Source organism: Salmo salar, chromosome 10 (genome assembly GCF_965601325.2).
Source record: "Salmo salar chromosome 10, fSalSal1, whole genome shotgun sequence".
In the NCBI taxonomy this organism is placed as follows: Eukaryota; Metazoa; Chordata; class Actinopteri; order Salmoniformes; family Salmonidae; genus Salmo; species Salmo salar.
This window is the reverse complement of record NC_138300.1, coordinates 102,076,294-102,103,673: the sequence shown is the minus strand read 5'-3', so window position 1 is coordinate 102,103,673 and position 27,380 is coordinate 102,076,294. Positions and strand designations below refer to the sequence as shown.

The following is a 27,380-nucleotide window of genomic DNA, read 5'->3' as shown; positions in this document are numbered from 1 at the left end:
GTACTCCTTAATTGTAAAAAAATATATTTTGGAAGCTATATAAATGCATTTATTAATGTCTACATTCGTTTTTGACACACTTATTATATTAAAGACACCTTAATGCATACTTCTAAATTATGTGAGCTAAACATACAAATTAAAAAATATATACAGTACCAGTCAAAAGTTTGGACACACTTACTCATTCAAGGGTTTTTCTTTATTTTTACTATTTTCTACATTGTAGAATAATAGTGAAGACATCAAAACTATGAAATAACACACATGAAATTATGTAGTAACCAAAAATGTGTTAAACAAATCAATATATATTTTAGATTCTTCAAAGTAGTACAATGATCCAACCCACCTCCAGGTGCTGCATCAAATGACCTGGCCTCCACAATCACCCAACCAGAGGAGAGGGTTGGGGAACCTTGCCCTAGGACAATGTCTTTAATGGGTCAAACAAATTGCCTAATTGTTGTTTGTGTCCTCTGTTGCTTTAGAAACAAGAGGAGTCTCGAGGAATCTTGCGCTCACATAGGACTCCTGAGTCCCTCCCATGTAGTGCTGCTGCTGTGTCTTGTTACTGTAGGGGAAGAAGAGGCTAGAGATCCAGCGGGGACAGGTGACATGCCTCCTAAGAGCTAATGTTACTGTAAGACCCCACACACAATAGAAACATAGGAAGTCCACAAGCATCAGAACCAGTACCAAGGACCCATTGAGCAGAACCACAGTCTGGAACAGGGACCTCTAACTGGAATCAAAACAGACAGCTGTCATGAAAAACCAGGGCCATGCATTCCACTGGTAAATGACTATAATGCTTTCATCAAAGTCTAGTTTGCGGACAGTGCCCAAAGTTTCCACACAAGGAAAATGAAAAAAACATCTGTCACAACAATTTAAAAATAACAACGCAGGAAATATCAATATTACCAAAGCTCCAAGGAGTTCTAAGGCTGAAATGAGTCACAGACAATGCCATCTGTCTCTATTATATCCCTGACAGCTTGTTAATAAATTATTCAAGTGTCAGTTTTGCTCATATTTCCACAAAACCAGCTGCAGCATGTATAGGGCATGAGCTACCCTCCTGTAGGTTTTTACTCAAAACAAGCAAAAACCTACACGATGGTAGTGGTTAGAGCCTTGCTGTAGACAGGTTCTTTAGAGTTCCCTCCGGTCTCTGTCTGATTGCTGTTCATGCTGTTGAGGTACTAGGACCTTTGGAAGCACTGTTTGAACCCCAGCCCCCCTCCTAGCCAGAAACAGAAGGACAGGTCGGGGGTTAGAGTAGCCCTCACATAGCAAAGCTCTGTACCCTACTTTATTATGACTTTTGCCAATAAAAAGCAGCACATGTTAGTTACATATGAGATATGTTAGTTACATGTAAGACAATTGTTAATTACAATCATTTGTAATAGGTGCCTTTATCAATATTACCGGGATAAAGAGGAGATTCTTACCTGATGCAGATCTACAGTATTCCACTCAAATACAAGGCACAGTTTAGAGTAAAGGTTTTCTCGGTTGCAAAAAGTTGGACCTGGACAATCAGACCCTGACCTGCTCATAAAATAAAAAGGGGACCCCAGACCCGAGAACAATGAAACCCTAATGGGCCCGACGACAACCAGACCTAGACCCTATACATACCCTAACAGGACCGGGTCTAGACCAGACTCGATTGGATCCGAATGACCAAAAAATGATGTTTATCAGCCAAGTTGCTCTTCTAGTTAATGAATTGGTCTTTGTATGTTGGCTAGGCCTTCTATAAGTCAATAAATTCACCTTATTAGCATAAAATAAATATGCTATAAACTATGCTAAGCCATTGTCGGGTCCACATGGGTCTATTGGGGTGGCAGGTAGCCTAGCGGTTAGTGTTGCAAGATCGAATCCCCAAGCTGACAAGGTAAAAATCTGTCGTTCTGCCCCTGAACAAGGCAGTTAACCCACTGTTCCTAGGCGGTCATTGAAAATAAGAATTTGTTCTTAACTGACTTGCCTAGTTAAACAAAGGTTAGCCATGTGTTGGCAAAAAAGTATGTCCAAGTCAAGACAGCTTAGTTTACCAGCAGCTAGCGGTACTTGCCACTGCTGGTACTTGCATGTGCTTTTTCAACGCCTATTTAAGATACTCCAGTGAGTGTAATTTGCTCAATATTAAGACAAATAAGGTCATAAAAAGAGATTATAAAATATATATATTATCATATTTTCTACTGTAGGTAGCTATGTAAACATATTTGTTCCACTTCAAAAAAATAAAATATATATATTATTTTTTTGAAGTGGAACAAATATATGTTTACATAGCTACCTACAGTAGAAAATTACAATATATATTTTTTATAATCTCTTTTATGACCTTATTTGTCTTAATATTGAGCAGTACCCCTGCAGTACCTCGCGGACCCCATGTTGAATACCCCTGGGCTAGTGCGCTGCTCCTCTGGTTGAGTAGCTAGCTAGTGCTACATCCCACAAAGCTTTGCTGTTCTGAATTGCGCTAACGTAACTAGGCTAAAAGCTTTACCAGAGTAGCCCCCACACTGACACACATATCCAAACGGGCTGACGGTGAAACAGAGAACAAACCATTCCGTAGCTATGGATAACCGTGCACGGGCATCATGTAACGGCCATTCTTAATGTTTCCCTACAACAGCTATTCGGGAGGATTCAACTCTGACTGGTAGGTTATCATTTCTTTGACACTTAGCTAGCTGACGCCAGCTAGGCTAATGCTAGCTAACTGGTTGTGTAGCCATGTGACTAGCTAGTAAACGTTACAGCGTTTTAGCGAGGGATTGTGTCCAGCACTTAAGTGTCGGTTAGAGAAGAATGTGCAAACTTCAATAACTGAAGGCTTGCTGAAGAAAGATGGCAAGCTTGTTAACTTTACCTGCTAGCTAGCTGACTAACAGGATAAGTTATGGTAACAGACAGAAACGTCAACCTGTCATTCTAGCAGCTATCTAGCTAGCAGACTACCAACGTCAGACATGACTGCAATAATCACGTTTTGTGGTGTCTGAATGATATCTGATTGATCCCTTGAGCGACATAGCTAGCTAACTCAATTGAAATTGAATGACAGCCGAGCTTTGACTAGCTAATTTAGGTAGCTGGTGCACTGATTTTCTGTTAGGACTTAACTAGCTAACTGATTTTAAATGATTACAATAGACAATGATTATAACTAGCTAGATCTTGATATATTGATACTGGTTTGCTTGTTGTCATGTTCTTGCTGCTCCACACCTTACACTAACGTTAACCCACACACTGGGAAATCATGACTTATTGAGCTTTATTCCACTTCACTGATTGCTGCTGTTTTCATTCACAGGTTACTATACTTTTCCACAAACAAGGATATTTACCAACATTGGTTTCCATCATCTCAGTATTGATGAAGGGGAATCAGCAGTCAGTGGCTAAATCATCTCCATTTGTATTAAAAGCATAAAGCATATTAGTTTGGCACTGCTAATATCACTCTGGAGCCTGTCATTTCCATGCTATGGGAGTTTGAGTCATCATCATGCACAGATGGCCCAACAAATCATTTTTGAATTGGGACCCATTTAGTTGTTTTGCAGCCAGCCTAAGCAAGTGTTGGGTTTTATCATCCAAAATCCCCTTGGCAAGGCTAAATCACTGACATCCTGAGAGTTGAAAGGATTAAGATCATACAGGATTTGCACGCTGAGGGAAGAAGGAACACCTGTTTTAGCTAGCGCTCTGAAATCCAGGCCACTGTGCTCAGCTTGGTTTTTGTTTTTTGGTATACCTTTACTTATCATCTGTCTGTGACTCTCTCTCTCCCACAAACTTACATTCAGCCTGTTACTGAGTGCTAACAAGCATTATTCTGTTGCCTGGAAAGCAGAATTACATTCGTTTTTTTTTTGCCATGTCTCGTTAAACTGAGATTATCACACTGGCTTCAGAAAAGGACCCTAGGACATAATTTAAACATCGTGCAAACGTGACCAATGGAACTCCACCTCTTTTATTTTTTTGTCACTGTTGGTATGCATCGGCTTTGTCACAGAGCGCATCGCAGTGACATTTGTCGCATTCAAAGTCCTGATGTGCGGTAAGCCAAGCGAAAAAGGCTATCTAAAAAGCTGCTGGTACCTGTAGCCAAGTCCCTCTCTCATTCAGCCCTGTTTCTCTGCACCACTGCAGCCCTGTGCTTACTGTTATGGCTTTGCCCTGGTGGCCAACTGAGCGAAATGGGACTCTGGCTGTGCTGAAGGATTAGACGCAGCCCTGGGAGTTGGACTGGACCAAAGGATCGCGCACACACATATATGCACACAGACACACACCATGTTGCAGAGACAGTAGGTTTCCTGTTTGAGCCCCTGCTGTTTAGAGCTTGTTTTTGTGGGGGGTGTGGGGGGGGTTCTCCTCCGCAATCTCAAAGGTTTGGATGGTTGAGCACAAGGGCCACTTTGAAGGAGCCCGGCGGAGGCTGTGGTTTGGCCCTAGCTGACAGACTGTTTGCCAGCTACTGCTGATTTAAGTACCCTGTGTCCCTCACCGCTTCTACACCCCTACATCCCCCTCCTCTGCCAAACGTTCCGCCCCTGACTGCTCTGGTGAATGGAGGTCTAGGGGAGCACAGGCAAGGTTGGAAGGGAACCATTGCTGACACTGGTCCAGCCGGGCACTTTTTGCTCTCCATGGACTGCGCTCCACTCTGTCCCCACTGAGGACCCTTTCCCTCTGTCTTGGGGGTAAATACTACAAGTCGAGGTTGTTTTTTTCTCTCCTTTCTATGGGCTCAAGGATGAAGCTGAAAAAGCAGGTGACGGTATGTGGAGGAGCCATATTCTGTGTGGCCGTATTTTCCCTGTATCTGATGTTGGACAGGGTCCAACACGACCCTGCAAGTCGACAGAACGGCGGTGGGAACTTCCCAAGGGTAAGACATTACCTATAGACATAGCATCGCTTGTTATTTAGCTTGTTATTCTCTAAATCCTTGTCTGCAATCAAACAACATGTTGTTGTGATACATCTCACTGTGGCGTTAAAAGCCAGAGGCAGTACCTTCGAAACAGTTTTGTGAACTTTCCTTTGATATTGAGTTACATCAAAGCTGTAATTAACAAATGTTAAGAAAATTAATTGGTGAGATGCACACGTGTTTGAGTAATTCATAATCTATATGTTTATTTTGTACTGTAACCTGAGAGGCAGTCAGTTAGTTATTTTCATAAACACACCTTGTGTAGAGTCGCGGCCCAGCCACCACAGCTGAACTGCTTCGCAGAAGCAAAGCTTTGTGATTGATTATGTTTACAGACCTGGTCCAGCAACAGTGTGTATAATGAGGGCTGGATTTGATTGTTATTCACACGATTTTAGTCATGTTACCCCAAACTTGTTTTGCAGTATTTTTTTTGAAGAGCTGTCGATGTGTAAGTTGGCTTGAATAGAATCCATAAATATAGAGAACACAAATGTATAAATGCAACAATTTCAAAGATTTTACTGAGTTACAGGTCATATGAGGAAATCGGTCAATTGAAATAAATTCATTGGGTCCTAATTTACAGATTTCACATGACTGGGAATACAGATATGCATCGGTTAGTCACAGATACCTTAAAAAAAAAAAAATGGGCCTCACAATGGGCCTCAGGAAGGTATTTCTGTGCATTCAAATCGCCACCCTACCATAACCCCAGCGACACCATGGGGCACTCTGTTCACAATGTTGACATATGCAAACCGCTTGCCCACACGACGCCATACACGTGGCCTGACAAACTCTCTAAAATAACACTGTAGGCGGCTTATGGTAGGGAAATTAACTTTCGATTTCAAATTGTTACATGTTGCATTTTATATTTGTGTTGTGTATATTTATGGATTATATTCATGCCAACTGCCACATTGACAGCTCTACAGAAAATACTGCAAAACAAATGAATATTCAATTCTTTGGCAACAGCTCTGGTGGTCATTCCTGCAGTCAGCATGCCAATTGCACACTATCTCAAAACTTGAGACATCTGTGGCATGTGACAAAAGTGCACATTTTAGAGTGGCCTTTTATTGTCCCCAGCACAAGGTGCACCTGTGTAATGATCGTGCCATTTAACTGGCTTTTTGATATGCCACACCTGTCAGGTAGATGGATTATCTTGGCAAAGGAAAAATGCTCACAAACAAATGTGTGCACAAAATTTGAGAGCTTTTAGTGTGTATGGAACATTTCTGGAATGTTTTATTTCAGCTCAATGAAAATGGGACCAACACTGTACATGTTGCGTTTTTATATTTTTGTTCAGTGTACTTTTGTTTGATTTTATTCATTCATTTATCTATTTGCTACAGCTTGAGTGAACAAGGACTTGCATTTTCACAACAACAGTATTTCCTTTGGTAATGGTGAAGTAGTGTCAAATAAAACAATAAAACATTTTTTTCACATGCTTAGTGTACACCTGTACACTAGCAGTGAAATGCTTACTGTATGTGTACATAGGTAACTATGTACACATACAGTACCAGTCAAAAGTTTGGACACACCTACTCATTCCAGGGTTTTTCTTTATTTTTACTATCTTCTACTTTGTAGAATAATAGTGAAGACATCTAAACTATGAAATAACACATATGGAATGAAGTTGCAACCAAAAAAGTGTTGAACAAATCTAAATATATTTTATATTCTTCAAAGTAGCCACATTTACATTTTAGTCATTTAGCAGACGCTCTTATCCAGAGCGACTTACAGTAGTGAATGCATACATTTCATTTCATGCATTTAAAAAAAAAAAATGGTTTGTACTGCCACCCTTTGCCTTGATGACAGATTTGCACATGCTTGGCATTCTCTCAACCAGCTTCATGAGGTAGTCACCTGGAATGCATTTCAATTAACAGGTGTGGCTTGTTAAAACAACATTTGTGGAATTTCTTTCCTTAATGCGTTTGAGCCAATCAGTTTTGTTGTGACAAGGTAGGGGTGGTATACAATATATAGCCCTATTTGGTAAAGACCAAGTCCATATTATAGCAAAAACAGCTCAAATAAGCAAAGAGAAATGACAGTCCATTAGGTCAGTCAATCTGGAAAATTTCAAGAACTTTGAAAGTTTCTTCAAGTACAGTCGTAAAAAACATCAAGTGCTATGATGAAACTGGCTCTCATGAGGACTGCCACAGGAAAGGAAGACCCAGTTACCTCTGCTGCAGAAGATAAGTTCAATAGAGTTACCAGTCTCAGAAATCGGCAGTTAACTGCACCTCAGATTGCATCTCACAGAGTTCAAGTAACAGACACATCTCAACATCAACTGTTCAGAGGAGACTGCGGGAATCAGGCCTTCATGGTTGAATTGCAGCAAAGAAACCACTACTAAAGGACACCAATAAGAAGAGACTTTCTTGGGCCAAGAAACACAAGCAATGGACATTAGACCAGTGGAAATCTGTCCTTTGGCCTGAGTCTAAATTTTTGTTTTCAACCGCTGTGTCTTTGTGAGACGTTGAGTAGGTGAACGAATGATCTCCGCATATGTGGTTCCCACCGTGAAGCATGGAGGAGGTGGTGTGGGGGTGCTTTGCTGGTGACACTGTCAGTGATTTATTTAGAATTCAAGGCACTCTTAACTGGCATGACTACCACAGCATTCTACAGCAATATGCCATCCCATCTGGTTTGCGCTTAGTCCCACTATCATTTGATTTTCAACAGGACATTGACCCATAACACATCTCCAGGCTTTGTAAGGGCTATTTGACCAAGAAGGAGTGTTATGGAGTGCTCCATCAGATGACCTGGCCTCCATAATCACCTAACCTCAACCCAATTGAGATGGTTTGGGATGAGTTGGACAGCAGAGTGAAGGAAAAGCAGCCAAGTGCTCAGCGTATGTGGGAACTCCTTCAAGACTGTCTGGGAAAACATTCCTCATGAAGCTGGTTGAGAGAATGCCAAGAGTGTGCAAAGCTGTCATCAAGGCAAAGGGTGGATACTTTGAAGAATATGTTTAACACTCTTTTGGTTACATCATGATTCCATATGTTATTTCATAGTTTGTATGTCTTCACTATTATTCTACAATGTAGAAAACAGTAAAAATAAAAACCCCTTGAATGAGTATGTTTGCCCAAGCTTTTGACTGCAACTGTAGGTAGGTGTAAAGTGAATAGGCAAAAGGATAGCTAGTAGCAGCAGGGAGTGTGATGGTGTTAGTATGCGTGTAAGTATGTGTGGGTAGAGTCCTGTGTGTGTGTGCGCGCATCGATTCAGTGCCTGGTAGTTGGTGCAAAAATCCATCCATCCATATAGGCTAGCTAGTCCTGTTTAGGACCTCCTGTGACGTTCATCCCCATTTTTTTTTTTCCCCCCGGGTCCTTTTCCTCCTGCGTTCTAGAGCCAAATCTCTGTTCTGCAGAACCGCATAGAACAGCTGGAGCAGCTACTGGAGGAGAACCACCAGATCATCAGCCACATCAAGGACTCTGTTCTGGAGCTGACCGACACTGGCGCTGTCCCCCCCAGCGGACAGCTGCCCTTCCGCAGTGCCAATGGTTCCTGGGTCCTGCCCTTTGACGGACACCCCACCTTCCTCTCCGTCAAGCCCCAGGACTGCCAGTTCGCCCAGGGCCGCCACGGACATACCGACCTGCAGGTGACCAGCTCTCCAGGGACTGTCTGGTCTCGGAGGAACTCTGTTGTTCTGTTGGCCATCAGTAGGCGCGTGTGTGTAATTGTTAACATGCTGTCTCTTGTCTATGTGGCAGGTTTAAGGTGAGGGGTTTACAGATATCATGTGATTTGCCTCTGTTCTAAACGCAAAGCAGAGTTAAGTTTAGCTAACTTTGGTCTGTTGCCTTCCAGATGCTAGACATATACTCCCTGTTGAAGTTTGACAATGTGGACGGGGGTGTGTGGAAGCAGGGCTTTGAGATCACCTATGAGCCTGAGGCATGGGACAATGAACCGCTGCAGGTGTTTGTGGTCCCTCACTCCCACAACGACCCAGGTGAGACATGGCTCTAAAACTGCGTTCTTTCAGGGCACATTGTAGCAAAAGACGAAGGAAGGCCAATTTCTAAGGAAACAAAAAAGTGAATAAAATATTTATTTTTTTCGACTTTTTTTATATATACTAAGCAAAAAACGAAACCTTGATTGAGTTATTATCTGCAATATTAAACAAATGACTGGATTGACAAATTGAGTGACACAATGACATTAGAATTCCAACGTCTTAGTTATTTTTAGATTAGAACGGCTGTGTATTAGCACAAGATTTGATTTTAGCCAGAGACCGACAGTTCCATTAGATTTCTTTATAGCCAATGCAAGTCCAGCTAGCTAACTTGACAGTTATTGACTTGTTGACCGTGGAAGAAACCTTGAAGTTTTGTAATTCAGTAGCACGAATAGCCATTCATTATGGCTCCATTTTAATTAGGATAGACTTTGCTCTTTACCAAGGTGTCACTGAGTAAATGTTCACAGCTTGTCCTGGGTCTGTGGAGAGCTATGAGAGACCACTGAGACTGTTGTCAGCGAATCCAAAAAAAGCCAGAGCTTTTAAGGTTTAACAAGACTGCAGGTAAAGGGAAGTAGGTCAAACCGCAGGACTGGCACCAAGTCAGTCCTGCAGACAACGCAACGTTAAAAGGCCCCTTTCACTGTCAGTCCTTTAGTCTATTTGGTTGATCTACCTTCTACCAGTCTGTGCATCCAGTGGTGTGGACTCCTATGGTTTAGTCTACAGTGAGCATATTGCTCTATAGATTAGTTAGTGCTAGGCTGCTCTGTTTATGTATTGTAGAGTTATCAACTTCTCTTCTGAGAGATTCATAGTCTGCTTGTTTCTCAGCCTCTGACAATACATTCAAGGTGGTTTATTGTTACTGTTCTGTTTAAATAATAAACCGGGAGTTATTTGTAAAACTTCACTGCTATGTTTGGTACTGTACCACTGACCTGCTTTTACCCCTCCTTATCATGGCAAAATCCAAAATACATGTTAGGAAATAGTACTGTACTGTCTGCTAGGGGGGTCGATGGTAGATTCACTCTTTATTGTTCATCTTCTATTTATGTCTGAAACTGACCTACCCTCAAACCAAGGTCCTGGGTTATATTTCATAGACACAAATGTTTTGAAATGGGGAGGTAGCCTATTACTTGAACTTTTCCAATAAGGGATTCCCATTTATTTTAAATTGTTTTGCTGCGGTGTCCGTGCCAGTCAAACTGAAGATGACCGTGTTCCTCCTGATCTGGGTTGTTGTGCTCATCACCTCTGTGCTGTGATCTCCTGTCTCGACAGGCTGGATCAAGACGTTTGATAAGTACTACACAGATCAGACGCAGCACATCTTCAACAACATGCTGGTCAAGCTGACTGAGGACCCACGCAGGAAGTTCATTTGGTCTGAGATCTCCTTCTTCGCCAAGTGGTGGGAGAGCGCCGACATGCACAAGCAGGAAGCCATGCGCAAGTGCGGATCTCACAGTCACAGCACTAGCTCTCAAACATCTTACTACAACACAATTGAAGTCTGCCACTGTTAGTTCTTCCCTAAAGTATTTAAGCCGTCCGTTGAGGATTGCCCACATAGGGAAGAGTCAATAGTGGCAGTCTTGGTAGATAAAAATTCAGTTGTTGTAGTGTCGTAATACAGTGTGTATATATATATGTGTGTGTGTGTGTGTGTGTATATATGTGTGTGAAATTATAAATACCTCACATGCGACTTGTAATAAGACTAAGCAATTAGCCTATTAAAATGTGACTCCATAAGATAAATAGCAATTTGCAAGAGACTATAGTTGAGTTATAGTAATAGGCAATGAAGAAATGTCTGAGAATGGAATTCTAAATACAGGTGTATTTAATTAGAAAATGAATGATAAGCTTATGCCTTGTATAATGTTAAGGTACAAAGCATTATAAGGCATTATTCTAAGCATGGTCAGAGAGAGAGAGGGACAAAGAAACCATGGCTTGTGCCATGGCCCGTAGCTCAGGGAAGACGGTAAGACATGGTGTAGGTATCTCACCACAGAAAGGCAGGAACAAATAAGAAAACAGAATCTAATATCATTTTTATAGTGTAAGCATTGGACCTGTTTGGATTCAAAAATGGAGTTGTTGACCAATGGAATTACTATGAAGTTTTATGTAAGCAGGAACTCGCCCAGCTGTGAATGTCTACCCAACTAGCAAAACAGTGTCTTTTCAGTATCTCTTCTCTCAGTGTAAACAACCTGCCAGGCAACATTAGCAGCGTGATCTACAATAATTAGCTAATAAGCGCCACATCTCCCTTGGCAGAGAGACCAGATGCTTCTAAAATAGCTGGTTATTTGGTTGACGCAGTGGCTCCAAGTAAGCGTTTGCTTTTCAAATTGTATTTGTCACTTACTTCATAAACAACAGGCAGGTGTAGACTTACTTATGGATCCTTTCCCAACAATACAGAATTTTCCTCATGTCTCTACTGGGTGGATGTCTTAACTCCTGTCGCAGGCTAATCCTGGGAGGGCAGCTGGAGATGGTGACCGGAGGTTGGGTTATGACTGATGAGGCCAATGTTCACTACTTCGCCATGATTGACCAGCTCATAGAGGGCCATCAGTGGCTGGAGAAGAACGTGGGTAAGCAACACGCTTCCCCTCTCCGAGATGCCTTCTCTTATTCATGCAAGGGGTTTTGCCCACTGTGATGTTGGAAGCAGAAGCATTGGAAAGTTAAAATAATTCAAACACTGAGTGGATAACGTTGCAACGACACCTTTGCGCGTATTGTGTGAAATCCTGTATGACTTCGGTCATAGTCCTGTTGCAGTAGGAGTTCCATTATGACATAGAAACTGTGCACCATGCTTTGTTGTATTCTCCATGATGGTAACCCTCCTGTGATGTGCCCTACTGTAGGTGTGACCCCACAGTCGGGTTGGGCGGTGGACCCCTTTGGCCACAGTGCCACCATGGCCTACTTGCTGAAAAGGGCCAACCTGACCAGCATGCTCATCCAGAGGGTCCACTACTCCATCAAGAAGCACTTCGCCTCCAGCCGCAGCCTGGAGTTCATGTGGAGGCAGTCCTGGGGTCAGTTGCTGGCTGTTTTCGTGGCAGCAGACCAATCTCATCTATTTACACCATAATGTGCTTATTTCTCTGGAATGCAGATTTCCAATGAGTGCTGCCACTCTGGATGGCCTTTCAAATTCAAATTCAAATTGAGGATGAGGGAAATGTTGTAAATGTCACAAGTGGCCAATTTATAGTTTGGACTAAGAACACTAACAGTTGTTTGTTCCTTGCTTGTATTTGCATTGTAGTTTTGAATTCACACAAACCCCAAAATAAAAATGTAAAAATCTTCCTTTTTTTTGTGTTGCCAGACCAAGAGTCGGGCACGGACATCTTCTGCCACATGATGCCCTTCTACAGTTATGACGTGCCACACACCTGTGGACCTGACCCCAAGATCTGCTGCCAGTTTGACTTCAAGAGGCTGCCGGGCGGCCGGGTCAACTGTCCCTGGAAGGTTCCTCCGCGGGCCGTGGTGGAGGCCAACGTGGCAGAAAGGTGAGCCCAGCAGAGAGCCTCCCACCGGCCTTGACCGCCACACTGCTAGGGGGGAGATGTCAGACCTCTGCAGTAGAGCAGGGAGTGTGGGTGCAGAGAAACATGGAAATATGCAACCGGCTTTGTAGACCTTCACTGCGACTTGCTTATCAATGAATAGTTTTGTGTAGAAAAAAAACGCTTCATGGAACTTTCCAAAGCACACATTCCTGAGAGAGTCTAATGGAAAATAGCTCTCTCACTGAAAGCTATTGATTGCCCTTTTCCATTAAAGCTCCTCTTTTTATCCTCCATTTTCTAAGGTCATGTCAGTCATCTATTGCCCTGTAACACTGGCATTGCGCTGGGATGCACACACTCATTTACATTGACATTTTAGTCATTTAGCAGACGCACTTATCCAGAGCAACTTACAGTAGTGAGTCAATACATTTGTTATTTTTCCCCGTACTGGTCCCCCGTGGGAATCAAACCCACATCTCTGGCATTGCAAGCGCCATTCTCTACCAACTGAGCCACACAGGACTACATAACTAGGAGACTATTGAATATGTAATGCGTTTCAAAAGAAGACATTTCCCCACACTGCTTGCAAGCTTTCTTCTTTTCATTAAAATATGCTTTGACGAAGGTAAATAGACAGATGTTGCTATTGTCAATCATTTCTATATTCTAAAGCAAGCAGTGGTCAAGTCGGTGTGCTTGGTTTTTGGTAAGCAATTGGGTGCGTGTATTTCATGATACTTGTTTGCTACAACACTTTGCTGAAAGAAGGAGGAACAAAGTGTCTTCACATTATGAAGAGTCCATGTTACTGTGGAAACTGACTCAACTGCATGTCTTGTATTGTTGAATGCCGGCCATCCCTTCTTCAGTCAGCTGCTTGTTCCACAACACAAAATGATTGTGTCTTCTCTAGTCTCTCCTATTTTCTGTCCTCTCTCCTTATATCGGCTGTTACATGTGAGCCGGGATTACTTTTAGTTTACTGCTTTTGGGTAAAGTTTGTCGTCTTGAAAATGAAGTAGATAAAATAAAATAAACTTGAAGACAATTGCATTTTCTTGACAGTCTTCATCCATAATGGTAAGTTACACGATTATACACTTACAGTGCCAGCCCTACTGTGACCTGAGTCACTCTCTCCACTCCAGGGCCCACCTGCTCTTGGATCAGTACCGTAAGAAGTCCAAGCTGTTCCGCAGTAAGGTGGTTCTGATTCCGCTGGGAGATGACTTCCGCTACGACAAGGCCCTGGAGTGGGACCAGCAGTACCTCAACTACCAGAGACTCTTTGACTACATGAACTCTCACTCTGAGATGCACGTGCAGGTATGTTCGTTTTGATATTTGATTAATTCTAAAATGTCTGAAATGTAATGTCTCACCTTTATGGTCCTGTGTTCTCCAGGCCCAGTTTGGGACCCTGACCGACTACTTCACCGCGGTTTACAAGGCCAACGGTGTGCCCCAGGGTGTCAGACCCCCAGAATACCCTGTGCTGAGCGGGGACTTCTTTGCGTACGCAGACCGAGAGGACCACTACTGGAGCGGCTATTACACCTCCCGGCCCTTCTACAAGAGCATGGACCGGGTGCTGGAGTCCCATCTCAGGTAAGGCCAGATGTAAAACAGCAGGTTGGCATTTGCGCCTTACACTCAGTCCTTAATTCAACAATGTTAGCTACATGTGTGTAGGTTTCAAAAGAAAAATCATTGGAGATGGAGACCTGTCTGCACACTGTCAAAGTTAGGAACAATCGCAAAACGTTCTCTTGTCTTTGTTAATTTGTTCCTCTGTGTTGTTCCACAGAGGTGCAGAGATCCTGTTCAGTCTGGCTGTGGCCCATGCTCGCCATGCGGGAATGGAAGGCCGCTACCCCACGTCAGATTACACTCTGCTGACGGACGCCAGGCGCACCGTCGCCCTGTTCCAGCATCATGATGCCATCACAGGCACCGCCAAGGAGAACGTGGTCATCGACTACGGCAACAGGTCAGTTGCTAAGAGAGACACAGAATAGAGATAGAAGTATCTTTTTCAACTTTAAAAACTTTTATACGAAAAAGTATTCAGTAGTTTCTTTTTTTCTTTCTACATCCCTGCCTTTGTGACCACTGGTCTCAAAAGAAAAATACAGCCATTTTACACTTAAGTCTCCAACTCAGTTGAATGGTTCAGAAGGAACAGAGAAAAGAGACGAGGCTAAGTGGCCATTCAAGAATACTAGGATAACGTCTCATTGGTCCTTTTGTCTTTCCTTTAGGTTACTGCGCTCCCTGCAGGGCCTGAAGAGAGTAATCATTAACGCAGCCCACTTTCTGGTAATGAAAAACAAGGACGTGTATCGCTTCTACCAGACAGAACCCTTCCTAGAGACGGTAAGGGACGACAGGGAGACATGGAGCTCTAACAATGCATTGCAGTGTTAAAATAACTTGCATAAGCTCAGCTTCTTTTGTATGTTAATTTCCCATATGATTCCTTGTTGTTGACTGTATATCAAGTTGTGATCTACTCTTACTCAGTGCTTCTCTAGTCTAGTAACAAGCAATAAGTGCATTTCTGACTCTCATATACAGTGCCTTCAGAAAGGAATCATACCCCTTGACTTATTCCACATTTTCTCACCCATCTACACACAATATCCCATAATGACAAAGTGAAAACATGTTTTTAGCAAATTTATTGAAAATGTAATATCTCATTTACATAACTATTCACACCCCTGAGTCAATGTTAGAATCCCCTTTGGCAGCGATTACAGCTATGAGTCTTTATGGGTTAGTCTCTAAGAGCTTTGCACACCTGGATTTTACAATATATGCACATTATTCTTTGAAACATTCTTCAAGCTCTGTCAAATTGGTTGTTGGTCATTGCTAGATAGACATTTTCAAGTTTTGCCATAGATTGCGAAGCATATTTAAGTCAAAACTGTAAGTAGGCCACTCAGGAACATTAAATGTTGTCTTGGTAAGAAACTATAGTGTATATTTGGCCTTGTGTTTTAGGTTATTGTCCTGCTGAATGTTGAATTTGTCTCCCAGTGTCTGGTGGAAAGCAGACTGAACCAGGTTTTCCTCTAGGGTTTTGCCTGTGCTTAGCTCTATTCCATTTCTTTTTATAAAAAAAAAAACTCTGTGGCAGATGACAAGCATACCCACAACATGATGCAGTCACCACCATGCTTGAAAATATGAAGTGGTACTCAGTGTTGCGTTGTTGGATTTGTCCCAAACGTAACGCTTTTTATTCAAGATGAAGTTAATTTCTTTGTTGCATTTTTTGCAGTTGTACTTTACTGCCTTATTGCAAACAGGATGCATGGTTCGGAATAATTGTATTCTGTACAGGCTTCCTTCTTTTCACTCTGTCGTTTAGGTTTGCGTTGTGGAGTAACTCCAATGTTGTTGGTCCAGACTCAGTTTTCTCCTATGACAGCCATTGAACTCTGTCGCTGTTTTAAAGTCACCACTGGCCTCATGGGAAAATCCCTGAGTGGTTTCCTTTGTCTCCTGCAACTGAGTTAGGAAGGACGCGTGTGTCTTTGTAGTGACTGGCTGTATTGATTCATCATCCAAAGTGTAATTAATAACGGCACCATACTCAAAGGGATATTCAATATTGACTTTTTTGTTTTTACCCATCTACCAATAGCTTTCCTTCTTTGCGAAGCATTGGAAAACCTCCCTTGTCTTTGTGGTTAAGTCTATCTTTGACATTCACTGCTCGACTGAGTGACCTTACAGATAATTGTATGTGTGGGGTACAGAGATGAGGTAGTCATTAAAAAGTAATGTGAAACACAACTCCATGCAACTTGTTATGCGACATGTTACGCAACTGTTTACTCCTGAATTTATTTAGGCTTGCCATGTCAAAGGGGTTGAATACTTACTGACACAAGGCATTTCAGCTTTTAATTTTTTATTAATTTCTGAAAATATAATTCCGCTTTGACATTATGCAGGTGTGTGTGTGTGTGTGTGTGCCAGTGACACAATCTCCATTTAATCCATTTTAAATTCAGGCTGTAACTCAACAAAATGTGGAAACAGTCAAAGGGTGTGAATACTTTCTGAAGGCACTGTACACTTCTGTGTTTGTGACTATAGGATGATGGGCGTGCCACCCAAGACTCCCTGCCCCAGCGCACCCTTATCGAACTGGACCAATCAGGACCTAGGTAACCCCCTCTTCCCCTCTCCCTCAGTACAGTCTCTCATGGGTGGAGTGTTTGACTGATCTCCCCCTGTCTCTTTCTGTTAGGTACCTGGTGCTGTTCAACCCAGTGGAGCAGGACAGGCTGTGTGTGGTGACAGTGTTGGTGAACTCTGTCCGGGTCCGGGTGCTCACAGAGGATGGACAGACCCTCCCTGTACAGCTCAGTGCCCAGTGGAGCTCTGCTAGCCAGATGAGCGCAGAGGGCTTCCAGGTGTGTGTGTGTGTATGGTTGCTGGTTTAATTTGTGGTGCTCTCAGTGACTATTTAATGTACATTGTGTGGTACTTCAGTTGACAGATGCATTGATATATTATGTGTAGCATGAGTGTCTGCCGTGTGTGTGTTTAACTGTGTTCTCGCCTGTCTGCAGGCCTCCTTCATGGTGCGTCTGCCTGCCCTGGGCCTGGCTGTGTTCCACCTGTATGACTCTGCTGACACCCCCATGACGCTGCGCTCTGAGACCCTGCTGAGGCTGACTGGTCAGGGGCAGACTGCCCACGCCGTGGACCCCCTCCCATTGCGCTCCCAGACAGCAGACCCACAGCTCTTCTACATCTCCACCCAGTCCCTTACACTGGGCTTCTCTGGAACCACTGGCCTGCTGGAGGTATGTGGAGGGGAAGAGGCTTGTGGCCCAAATAGCACCGTTTGTGGCCCCGTTTCCTATGTGGTGCACTATTTTTGGCCAGAGCCCTAGGATGCCATTGCGGATGCAGCCACTGACTATTCTTTGTCTCTAACAGATTGACTGATTTGGAAGTCAGCTTAAACGCTGTGACTAAAATTAGCCCAAGGCCGTTGATCATTTGCTGAATTCCAAATGGGCAGCACAGACTCATTTGGTTGAAGTGTAATGTATAATTCTCTGTCTCTCTCGCTTGGTCCATCAGAGTATCCATCGTAAAGACGACCCCCAGGAGGTCAAGGTTCAGATCCAGTTTGTGACGTACGGCACTCGGTCCTCAAAGGACAAGAGCGGGGCTTACCTTTTCCTGCCTGATGGGAAGGCTAAGGTGAGCTAGCTGCCAATCCCCCCCATCTGTCCTAGAGCGTTAGGTAGCCTAGCGGTTAGCGTGTTGGGCCAGTAACCGAAAGGCTGCTGGTTCAAATGCCCGAGGTGAAAAATCTGTCTTTTAAAAATAAAAAATGATTTCACCTTTATTTAACCAGGTAGGCTAGTTGAGAACAAGTTCTCATTTGCAACTGTGACCTGGCCAAGATAAAGCAAAGCAGTTTGACACATACAACAACACAGAGTTACACACAATAATACAGTAGAAAAACTATATACAGCATGTGCAAATGAGGTAGGATAAGAGAGGTAAGGCAATAAATAGGCTATGGTGGCAAATTAATTACAATATAGCAATTAAACACTGGAATGGTAGGATGTGCAGAAGATGAATATGCAAGTTGAGACACGGGCGCAAAAGAGCAAGATATATACATAAATAAATAAATACAGTATGGGGATGAGGTAGATTGGATGGGTTATTTACAGATGAGCTATGTACAGGTGCAGTGATCTGTGAGCTGCTCTGACTGCTGATGCTTAAAGTTAGTGAGGGAGGTAAGAGTCTCCAGCTTCAGAGATTTTTGCAGTTCGTTCCAGTCATTGGCAGCAGAGAACTGGAAGGAGAGGCGGCCAAAGGAAGAATTGGCTTTGGGGGTGACCAGTGAGATATACCTGCTGGAGCGCGTGTTACGGTGACCAGTGAGCTGAGATAATGCGGGGCTTTACCTAGCAGAGACTTGTAGATGACCTGGAGCCAGTGGGTTTGGCGATGAGTATGAAGTGAGGGCCAGCCAACGAGAGCATACAGGTCGCAGTGGTGGGTAGTACATGGGGCTTTGGTGACAAAACGGATGGCACTGTGATAGACATCATCCAATTGGTTGAGTAGGGTGTTGGAGGCTATTTTGTAAAAGACATCGCCAAAGTCGAGGATCGGCAGGATGGTCAGTTTTACGAGGGTATGTTTGGCAGCGTGAGTGAAGGATGATTTGTTGCGAAATAGGAACTCGATTCTAGATTTCATTTTGGATTGGAGATGTTTAATGTGAGTCTGGAAGGAGAGTTTACAGTCTAACCAGACACGTAGGTATTTGTAGTTGTCCACATATTCTAAGTCAGAACCGTCCAGAGTAGTGATGCTGGACGGGCGGGCAGGTGCAGGCAGCGATCGGTTGAAGAGCATGCATTTAGTTTTACTTGCATTTAAGAGCAGTTGGAGCTGTCTGTGCCCTTGAGCAAGGCACTTAACCCTAATTTGCTCCGGAGGCGTCATACTATTATGGCTGACCCTGTACATCAACACATTTTACTGTACTTATCTGGTGTATGTGACAATAAAACATATTTTTTAACTGTATAATGTTTTAGGATCAGTCTACCCTGCCTCAATCCATTACAGAAACACTGTCTCTCTGTCTCTCAGCCCTACAGTCAGAAGGAGCCTCCGGTGGTGCGTGTGGTGGAGGGCCCTCTCTTCTCTGAGGTAGTGGCTATGTACCAGCACTTCCAACAGACCATTCGCATACACAATGTGCCAGGTGTGGACGGTCTGTCCCTGGATGTCACCACCATGGTGGACATCAGAGAACAGTCTAACAAAGAGCTGGCCATGCGTCTGGTCACGGACATCCAGAATGACGACACCTTCTACACAGACCTCAACGGATTCCAAGTCAGACCACAACGCACACTTTACACTTGAGTGTCTGACCTTTGGCTTCAACATGTCCTTCAATACTGTAATTTTTCCACAGATGCAGCCCCGGCGCCACTTCCTGAAGCTCCCTCTGCAAGCCAACTTCTACCCCATGCCCAGCCAGGCCTACATCCAGGACAGCCATCTCCGCCTCACCCTGCACTCTGCCCAGGCCCTGGGCGTGACCAGCCTAGAGAGTGGTAGGGAGAGACAATTCATACGTTATTTTTCTTAACACCTTAGTGTTCCTGAAGTTTTTTATCTCTTATCTCTCTAAAGAAGTTTTCATTAAGAGGGACTGGTAGCAGTTTTTCCTTTTATTTACTGAAATGTGGTGACTTCTCTGCTGTTTGCCTTTGCAATGTTATCTATGTTTAATTCTATGGCGCTCAGAGAGATAGACGGAGGACTCATCTTTGTATCTGTGCCATTATGGTATCTGGTTCAATGAAAGTCAATTAACTAAGTAGACCAGACCTTACTGGTATTGCATTGGTGTCTATGGGAGACACCCAGTTAAGTAGACCAACATTCTTTTCCAATGGTAAACGGCCTGAGTGAACTATCTTCATTTATCCACCATTTTTGGCAGTGCCATTGAGACTATCTCTATTTTAAAGTAGTACATTCTCTTCTGTGTTTGTGTTGGGGGAAAAAGTGCTGGAGTCCTGAACCAAATATTGTCATTTATTTATTGTGGCCACTAGATGGTGGTGATATAGCTTAAAGCCATTTGCAAACTATAGGCAACTCAATTTGAAGAAGACAATGCTCTGATTTTATTGGCTGGTCGCTCCCAACCCATAGGAATCCCCACCTAGTTGACTACTTTAACATGGTGGAAGTCCTCAATGACAATTTCCATGCTAAAACGGGTTCTATCCCGTATCTAGAGTCCCCTATCGATCTCTATGATGGAGCTATATATGCATGTCTCTGCTTTTCCCTCCCTCAGGCCAGTTGGAGGTGATTCTGGACCGGCGGCTGATGCAGGATGATAACCGTGGCCTGGGCCAGGGCCTGAAGGACAACAAGAAGACAGCCAACCGCTTCCGCCTCCTACTGGAGAGGAGGTCCACTGGCAACAAGGTCAGCCAGTCTAAAATCCTCAGATGGGAGTTAGTTACTGGAGCTACCTGGATTTAGTTTATAGGGGTCATATTCAAGCAAATTAACACAATCTAGTCTGAGGGGAAACAGTGGGTGAGCCGGGACTACTTCTCAGTGTGTCTCAAATGTCTTAATCTCTCATGCTGCGCTCTTTAACCCATGTCTCTGTTCTTTATTTGTCACCCCCCTCCATTTATTTTTGTCACCTCTGTCTCATGCTCCATTGCACTCAGCATGATGGCTTCTTTGCCAAACTCTCCTCCATGTTTCACTCTCTCGTCTCCTTCGCCCTGAGAGGCGGAGCTCACGAGGTAACGTTGCCACGGCAACAGTGAGGTCACTAGATACCCAGTCGTGGCCGTCTGTCTATGTAATCTGTGTTATAGCTGTTCTTACCTTCTAGTTTAACCTGTGTTTAGCTGCCCTGTACCCTATAGCTAAAAAGCCTGTCGTAGCAGCATTGCAAGAAATCCTGGAATTGGATATGCGCTTAAAATGCAAATAATTGTTTTCAGCTCTGCAGTTTCCCTGCTGTGTTGACTGTTGAAGCTAAGCATGGTGGGACGGGGTTAGTTATCAGATTTGACCTGTGTTGAAACCTGTCTTCCTGCCTCCCAGGTGGTGGACAGCAGACCAACCAGCTTCCCCTCCCTACTTAGTCACATGACCTCGGCCATCCTCAACCACGAGGTGTTGGCGCTGCCTGTGCTGCCCAAGAAGCGTGGCATCCCTCCCTTGCATACCTTCACGCCCCTTATGGGGGCCCTGCCCTGTGACTTCCACGTGCTCAACCTGCGCAGCGTCCAGCACCAGGTAACTAGAAGTGAAGAAGTAATTGTCCTGTTTGTGGAACGTCAATATACTGGAAGATATAATACAGGTAGGGTTCTGTGTACAAACCATTGATGCTAATATGTTTGTGTGACTTGTAGCAGGACACCCACTCCCCGTCTCCCTACACAGCCCTCATCCTGCATCGGAAGGGTCTGGACTGTGACCTGGAGACCCCCAACCCCGGATTCAACTGTACCACTTCCAAGGGACAGGTCAGTGGTCCTCAACAACACACACACATGGATCACCACAGACACAACTGGGGCGATAGTTCAGTGTGTTGCAGAGACACATACAGCACTGCAGTGGGAGTCATTCTAGCAGTCTGGAAAGATTATTCTCTGTGTTAGACATGAGGAGTGACTGGACAAATTGTTCTCTCATACACACTCTTTCTACCTCCTACTCTCTTTCACAAACTGTATCCATCTCTCGCTCTCTCTCCTTGTCTGTTCCTCCAGCTGGGTGTGTCTTCTCTGTTCCGTAACCTGGACCTCCAGCTGCTGCAGCCTGTGTCTCTGTCCCTGATGTACTCCAGCCCCCCTCTGGCCAATGACTCCTCCATCAGCTTGGAGCCCATGGAGATCTCAGCCTTCAGGCTCAAACTGCGCTAGCCAGGCTCAGATAAACACATCAGACCAGACACGGCCAGGCCAGGCCTGGTCCCACCTGGTTTTGTCTGTTCTAGTCTATAGGAAGACTGCCTCCCAGTGAACAGAGGGGTGGCCAAGCTGGGGCTTCCTGGTCCAACCTGTGTATACAACACACAGTACACTACACCACTCTACACTATACCACTCCACACTTCACCACACACACCCTGAACTGTAAAGTCAGCTTGGAAGAGCAGGTGTCCACCATGACTAGACTATAACTGCAGGGGGCTGATGGCTGTCACACACAGTGGCTGTCTCCAATCTATCTCAGAGAATCAGAAACCTTTGGTGATTTAGTTTTTGTGCTTGTGATAATAAAGGTGATGTCTTTATCACAGAACAGATACTGGTGATCTTCTGCCTTTGCATTGCAGTAGTAATGTCAAGTTAGTGGAAACATCATTTTCTTTCAGTTTTTAAATGAACTTTATTTGTTTTCTTAAAATAAAAAATCCCATCCTAGACTAACTAATGAATGTAAATATCACATGTATAAGGACCTTGGAATGGCGACCGAGTGCAATTTGTAAACGCTTTATTTTTGCCACGTTCACGTGCTAGTCAAAACTAGGAAACTCTGGTTGTAGTTATACACGTGCCGCTTTCAACCAATTGGCAAGTCGAACATTTTTGATTTTCCTTGTTCCGACAAGCACATGAATGCGGTTAGTTTGGGTAATTGTTTTCCTTCTACTATGGAGCCTATCCACCCGCTGCAGACTAGAGAACTGTTAACTCCATTACGAGCTCATCACTGCTCATTGAACTTTTATTGACTGCATTGACAGACTGAATGCAGTTGTGTACTACCAGTGTGAATGTTTGCTCTCTATCTCTGCAGTAGAGGAGCTGAGGCTATGGCTCTGTAAGGTACTGTATGTCAAGCAGAGTCAGTCACTCTGTAGTCACTACCAGGCTGGGGATTAGGTCTCTCTAAGGAAATACCAATCCCCACGCTACTTTTGTTTTTAGTCATCATTATCTCCCTATTGCATGACTGTACGGCCTGCTATCCTTTCAATCCCCCCTTGCTTGTAGATGGTCTGAAGACTTTCAAACTGTTATGTGAGCCTCTCAAAGCTATCATGTCCCGATGAGTTGGCTGTGGAGGACCTGTGATGGAATTTAAGTTATGTTTGTATTTAAATGCTCCTAAAGCCATTCCTGTGCTCCTGTTCTTTGTGTGTGTACGCCATTCGATGGACGAATGGTGGTGTGTACTATACTGTATGCAGTAGAAGAAACTACTGTGATGACAATACCTCATATTTAACATGACACATTGGTATGTATATTGATGTGGAAACTTCTGTGAAGATACAGTATGCCAGAGGAGTAGTAAGATCCAGAGTGCAGTATCAGGGACAAGGTGTCTGTTCATATCACTGTACTGTTAATCATCATTAGTGAGTCTGTGTAGTGGGGTTGGAGCATATGGCTTTCAAAGCCAGGCATGGAGACCCTGTTTTTAAAGGCAGGATCGTGGTTCAACCTTCCCTTCATGATGATGTGGAGACATGGTCCGTTGAACAAACAAACAGGGATCCTTCAGGTCTGACTTTGACAGTGAGTTTACTGGCGCAAACATGGTATTTTTTTTAATCAGCTTTCATCATAAAACATCGCTATAGCCTTGATCCTGGTGGGGTTAAGGTACCTGTCTATGATTCATTTCTGCCTTTGGTGTGGAAGGCTAAACATCAGTAGCTTACATCAGTAATGGCAGATACACTGTTTATCAGTCATCTCTGCCGTTTCTCACTATATGTTTCTCCTCTACCATCTTTTAGACCATCCTACTATCCAAATATTTTTTTCACCCTGCTGTGTTCTGTTTTACACTCCTCACTCAGAACACTACAGTCCAACATTTCACTCTACAATGCTCAGGTACTAGCCTGGCCCCATACAGCGGATGTGCTGTGGCCAACTCCTCTATTGATGTCATACCATCTTTGGTATGAGAACAAAGAAACAGAGAGGAGTTGGTTGTATGTATCAACAGACTGGACCACCAGACTACCAATGTAGCCTGCATCACTTTTCATTATCAGCACTTCCGCACTCTTTTCGGATTGCATTTTCCCTCTAGCTATATGTCATGACACTACCTCTGTTTCTAATACGGCACTCCCCCCTATTGTCCCTTTCTTCCCACTCTCCTACTGTCTCTGTATGTGTCCCAGTCCCTCTGTAGTCTTGTCTTTTGTATGTGATATTTGTTGTAGGACTTTTTTTAAGATGGAGTTTATGAAGGACTAATTTCTTTATTTTATTTGTTTCTTCCTGGATGTGTGTTTAAATAAAGATGCATAGAAGAAAAATGCAGACGCGATGCAGTCAGAATAAAGATCAAATATGATACTTGGTATGTTTAGCCACTGCATATTTGTCTCTTATCACTAACCCTTTATGTTAACACCTTTTTATTAACTTGTTTTTTTTAGCTACTAAGTTGTTGAAGTGGGCAGTAGGGGGCAGCACTAAGTTAGTTTGTGGGACAAGCACAAGCATCAGTGGTGAGCTATGCTGTTCGTCTGTCTTATAGAGGTTTTAAATACTCACCAAGCTGCGATTTTTATATTTCAATACATTGAACTTGAAATGAAAATGCTCAATTTATTTAATGTTGAATGAAAATGGGTAATTTATCAATTTAAAGTTTTTGTGATTTACACAACTGAATGCGTTTTGTAAATGAGGACCCACATGAGCCCTGGGTATCAGACAGTTGTATTGGTCATCCACACTGAGGGTGAGGACAGACAATCTCTGTGGACAGCCAGCCAGGCCAAAGGACCCCAGCAGCTATGGGCTGCACAGGCTCAAGTGCTTTTGAGATCACCCTTTTGGGAGGCAGAAATGACTGTGGCAGAGAGATTTCTCCCCTCTATCTCACAAAGAGGAGGGTGTTTAAGGGTAACAATACTAAATTATTCAGACAGTCAAGCAGGAGACTGCACGTGGAGGAAAACTACAACAGAAAAGGGGATTCAAACCAGAACTAGACCAAGGACAAAGTGAGAGGGATCCCTAAAGGGCAGGGTTGGGGAATACATAATCAGTTTATCATCAAAAATATTGTAATCAGATTAGACACTTTTGGAAAAACTACACTGAACAAAAATATAAATGCAACCTGTTTCATGAGCTGAAATAAAATACATTTTCTGTATGCACAAAAAGCTTATTTCTCAATGTTGTGAACACATTTGTTTACATCCCTGTTAGTGAGCATTTTTACTTTGTCAAGATAATCCATTAGGTGTGGCATATTTGGAAGCAGATTAAACCGCATGATCATTACACAGGTGCACCTTGTGCTGGGGACAAAAGGCCACTCTAAAATGTGCAGTTTTGTCACACAACACAATGCTACAGATGTCTCAAGTTTTGAGGGAGCGTGCAATTGGCAAGATAACTGCAGGAATGTCCACCAGAGCTGTTGCCAGAGAATTTAATGTTAATTTCTCTACTATAAGCCGCCTCACAACCACAGACCATGTGTAACCAAGACAGCCCAGGACCTCCACATCCGGTTTCTTCACCTGCAGCATCGTCTGAGACCAGTCACTTGGACTGCTAATGAAATTGGGTTTGTACAACTGAAGATTTTCTGCACAAACTGTCGTCAACTCTGAGAAGCTCATCTGCCTGCTCGTCGTCCTCATCAGGGTCTTGACCTGACTGCAGTTTGGTGTTGTAACCGACTTCAGTGGGCAAATGCTCACCTTCGATGGCCACTGGCACGCTGGAGAAGTGTGCTCTTCATGGATGAATCCCGGTTTCAACTGTACCAAGCAGGGAGATAGCATAAGCTACGGACAATCAACACGATTGCATTTTATCGATGGCAATTTGAATGCACAGAAATACCATGATGAGATCCTTAGGCCCATTGTTGTGCCATTCATCCGCCGCCATCACCTCATGTTTCAGCATGATAATGCACGGCCCCATGTGGCAAGGATCTGTAGACAATTCCTGGAAGCTGAAAAGGTCCCAGTTTTTCCATGGCCTGCATACTCACCAGACATGTCACCCTATGAGCATGCTCTGAATTGACATGTACGACAGCGTGTTCCAGTTCCCGCCAATGTCCTGCAACTTCGCACAGTCATTGAAGAGGTGCGGGACAACATTCCTCAGGCCACAATAAACAGCCTGTTCAACTCTATGCGAAGGAGATGTTGCACTACATGAGGCAAATAGTGGTCACACCAGATACTGACTGGTTTTCTGATCCACGCCCCTACTTTTTTTTTTTTTTTTGGTCATGTGAAATTGATAGATTAGTGCCTAATAAATTTATAACTCAGTAAAATCTTTGAAATTGTTGCATGTTGCGTTTTATATTTTTGTTCAGTGTAGATGATTACTTCTTGGATGACATTGACACCTTTCTGTTTTCTCAATGACATTCAATTCCGCATTGAAAAAAGGAGCACGTTTTTTAAGTTTGTTCGAACTGAGCGAGTCTGACCACAAGTCAGACACCACTTTGACGACACAACATATTTCTTTGATGGATCTGTTTTGTCTTCTTCAAATCAAATGTATTTATAAAGCCCTTTTAACATCAGCAGATGTCACTAAGTGCTTACACAGAAACCCAGCCTAAAACAGCAAGCAATGCAGATGTAGAAGCACGGTGGTTAAGAAAAACTCCCTAGAAAGGCAGGAGCCTAGGAAGAAACCTAGAGAGGAACCAGGCTCTGAGGGGTGGCCAGTCCTCTTCTGGCTGTGCCGGGTGGAGATTATAAGAGTACGTGGCCATTATGGCAAGATTGTTCTTCAAGATGTTCAAATGTTCATAGATGACCAGAAGGGTCAAATAATAATCACAGTGGTTGTAGAGGGTGCAACAGGTCAGTACCTCAGGAGTAAATGTCAGTTGGCTTTTCATACCCGAGCATTCAGAGGTTGAGAGAGAGTCGAAAACAGCAGGTCCAGGACACGGTAGCATGTCCGGTGAACATGTCAGGGTTCCATAGCCGCAGGCGGAAAAGTTGAAACTGGAACAGCAGCATAACCAGGTGGGCTGTGGGCAGCCAGGAGTCATCAGGCCAGGTAGTCCTGAGGCATGATCCTAGGGCTCAGTTCCTCCGGGAGAGGAGGGAGAGAGAGAATTAGAGGCAGCGTACTTAAATTCACACAGGACACCAGATAAGACAGGAGAATTACACCAGATATAACAGACTGACCCTAGCCCCCCGGCACATAGACAGCATAGATACTGGAGGCTGAGA

At 43.7% G+C, this 27,380-nt stretch overlaps 1 protein-coding gene across 2 annotated transcripts; it reads left to right on the top strand.

The window, feature by feature from the left end:
* Nucleotides 1-2,431: 2,431 nt before the first annotated feature.
* Nucleotides 2,432-24,500, top strand: LOC106561301 (alpha-mannosidase 2x). 2 transcript variants are annotated; one of them, XM_014125100.3, is made up of 22 exons: nucleotides 2,432-2,695; nucleotides 4,804-4,939; nucleotides 8,409-8,666; nucleotides 8,876-9,020; nucleotides 10,326-10,497; nucleotides 11,529-11,656; nucleotides 11,936-12,109; nucleotides 12,406-12,592; nucleotides 13,747-13,924; nucleotides 14,004-14,206; nucleotides 14,406-14,588; nucleotides 14,860-14,974; nucleotides 16,712-16,782; nucleotides 16,866-17,031; nucleotides 17,191-17,427; nucleotides 17,711-17,833; nucleotides 19,259-19,507; nucleotides 19,590-19,731; nucleotides 20,487-20,620; nucleotides 21,260-21,454; nucleotides 21,574-21,687; nucleotides 21,937-24,500. In XM_014125100.3, the coding sequence occupies exons 1-22, from the start codon at nucleotides 2,652-2,654 to the stop codon at nucleotides 22,087-22,089; spliced, it is 3,507 nt and encodes a 1,168-aa protein (XP_013980575.1). In that variant the 5' UTR covers nucleotides 2,432-2,651; the 3' UTR covers nucleotides 22,090-24,500. The 2 variants fall into 2 exon arrangements, with proteins under 2 accessions (XP_013980575.1, XP_013980576.1); XM_014125101.3 differs by having other exon boundaries at nucleotides 3,353-4,939.
* Nucleotides 24,501-27,380: the final 2,880 nt, after the last annotated feature.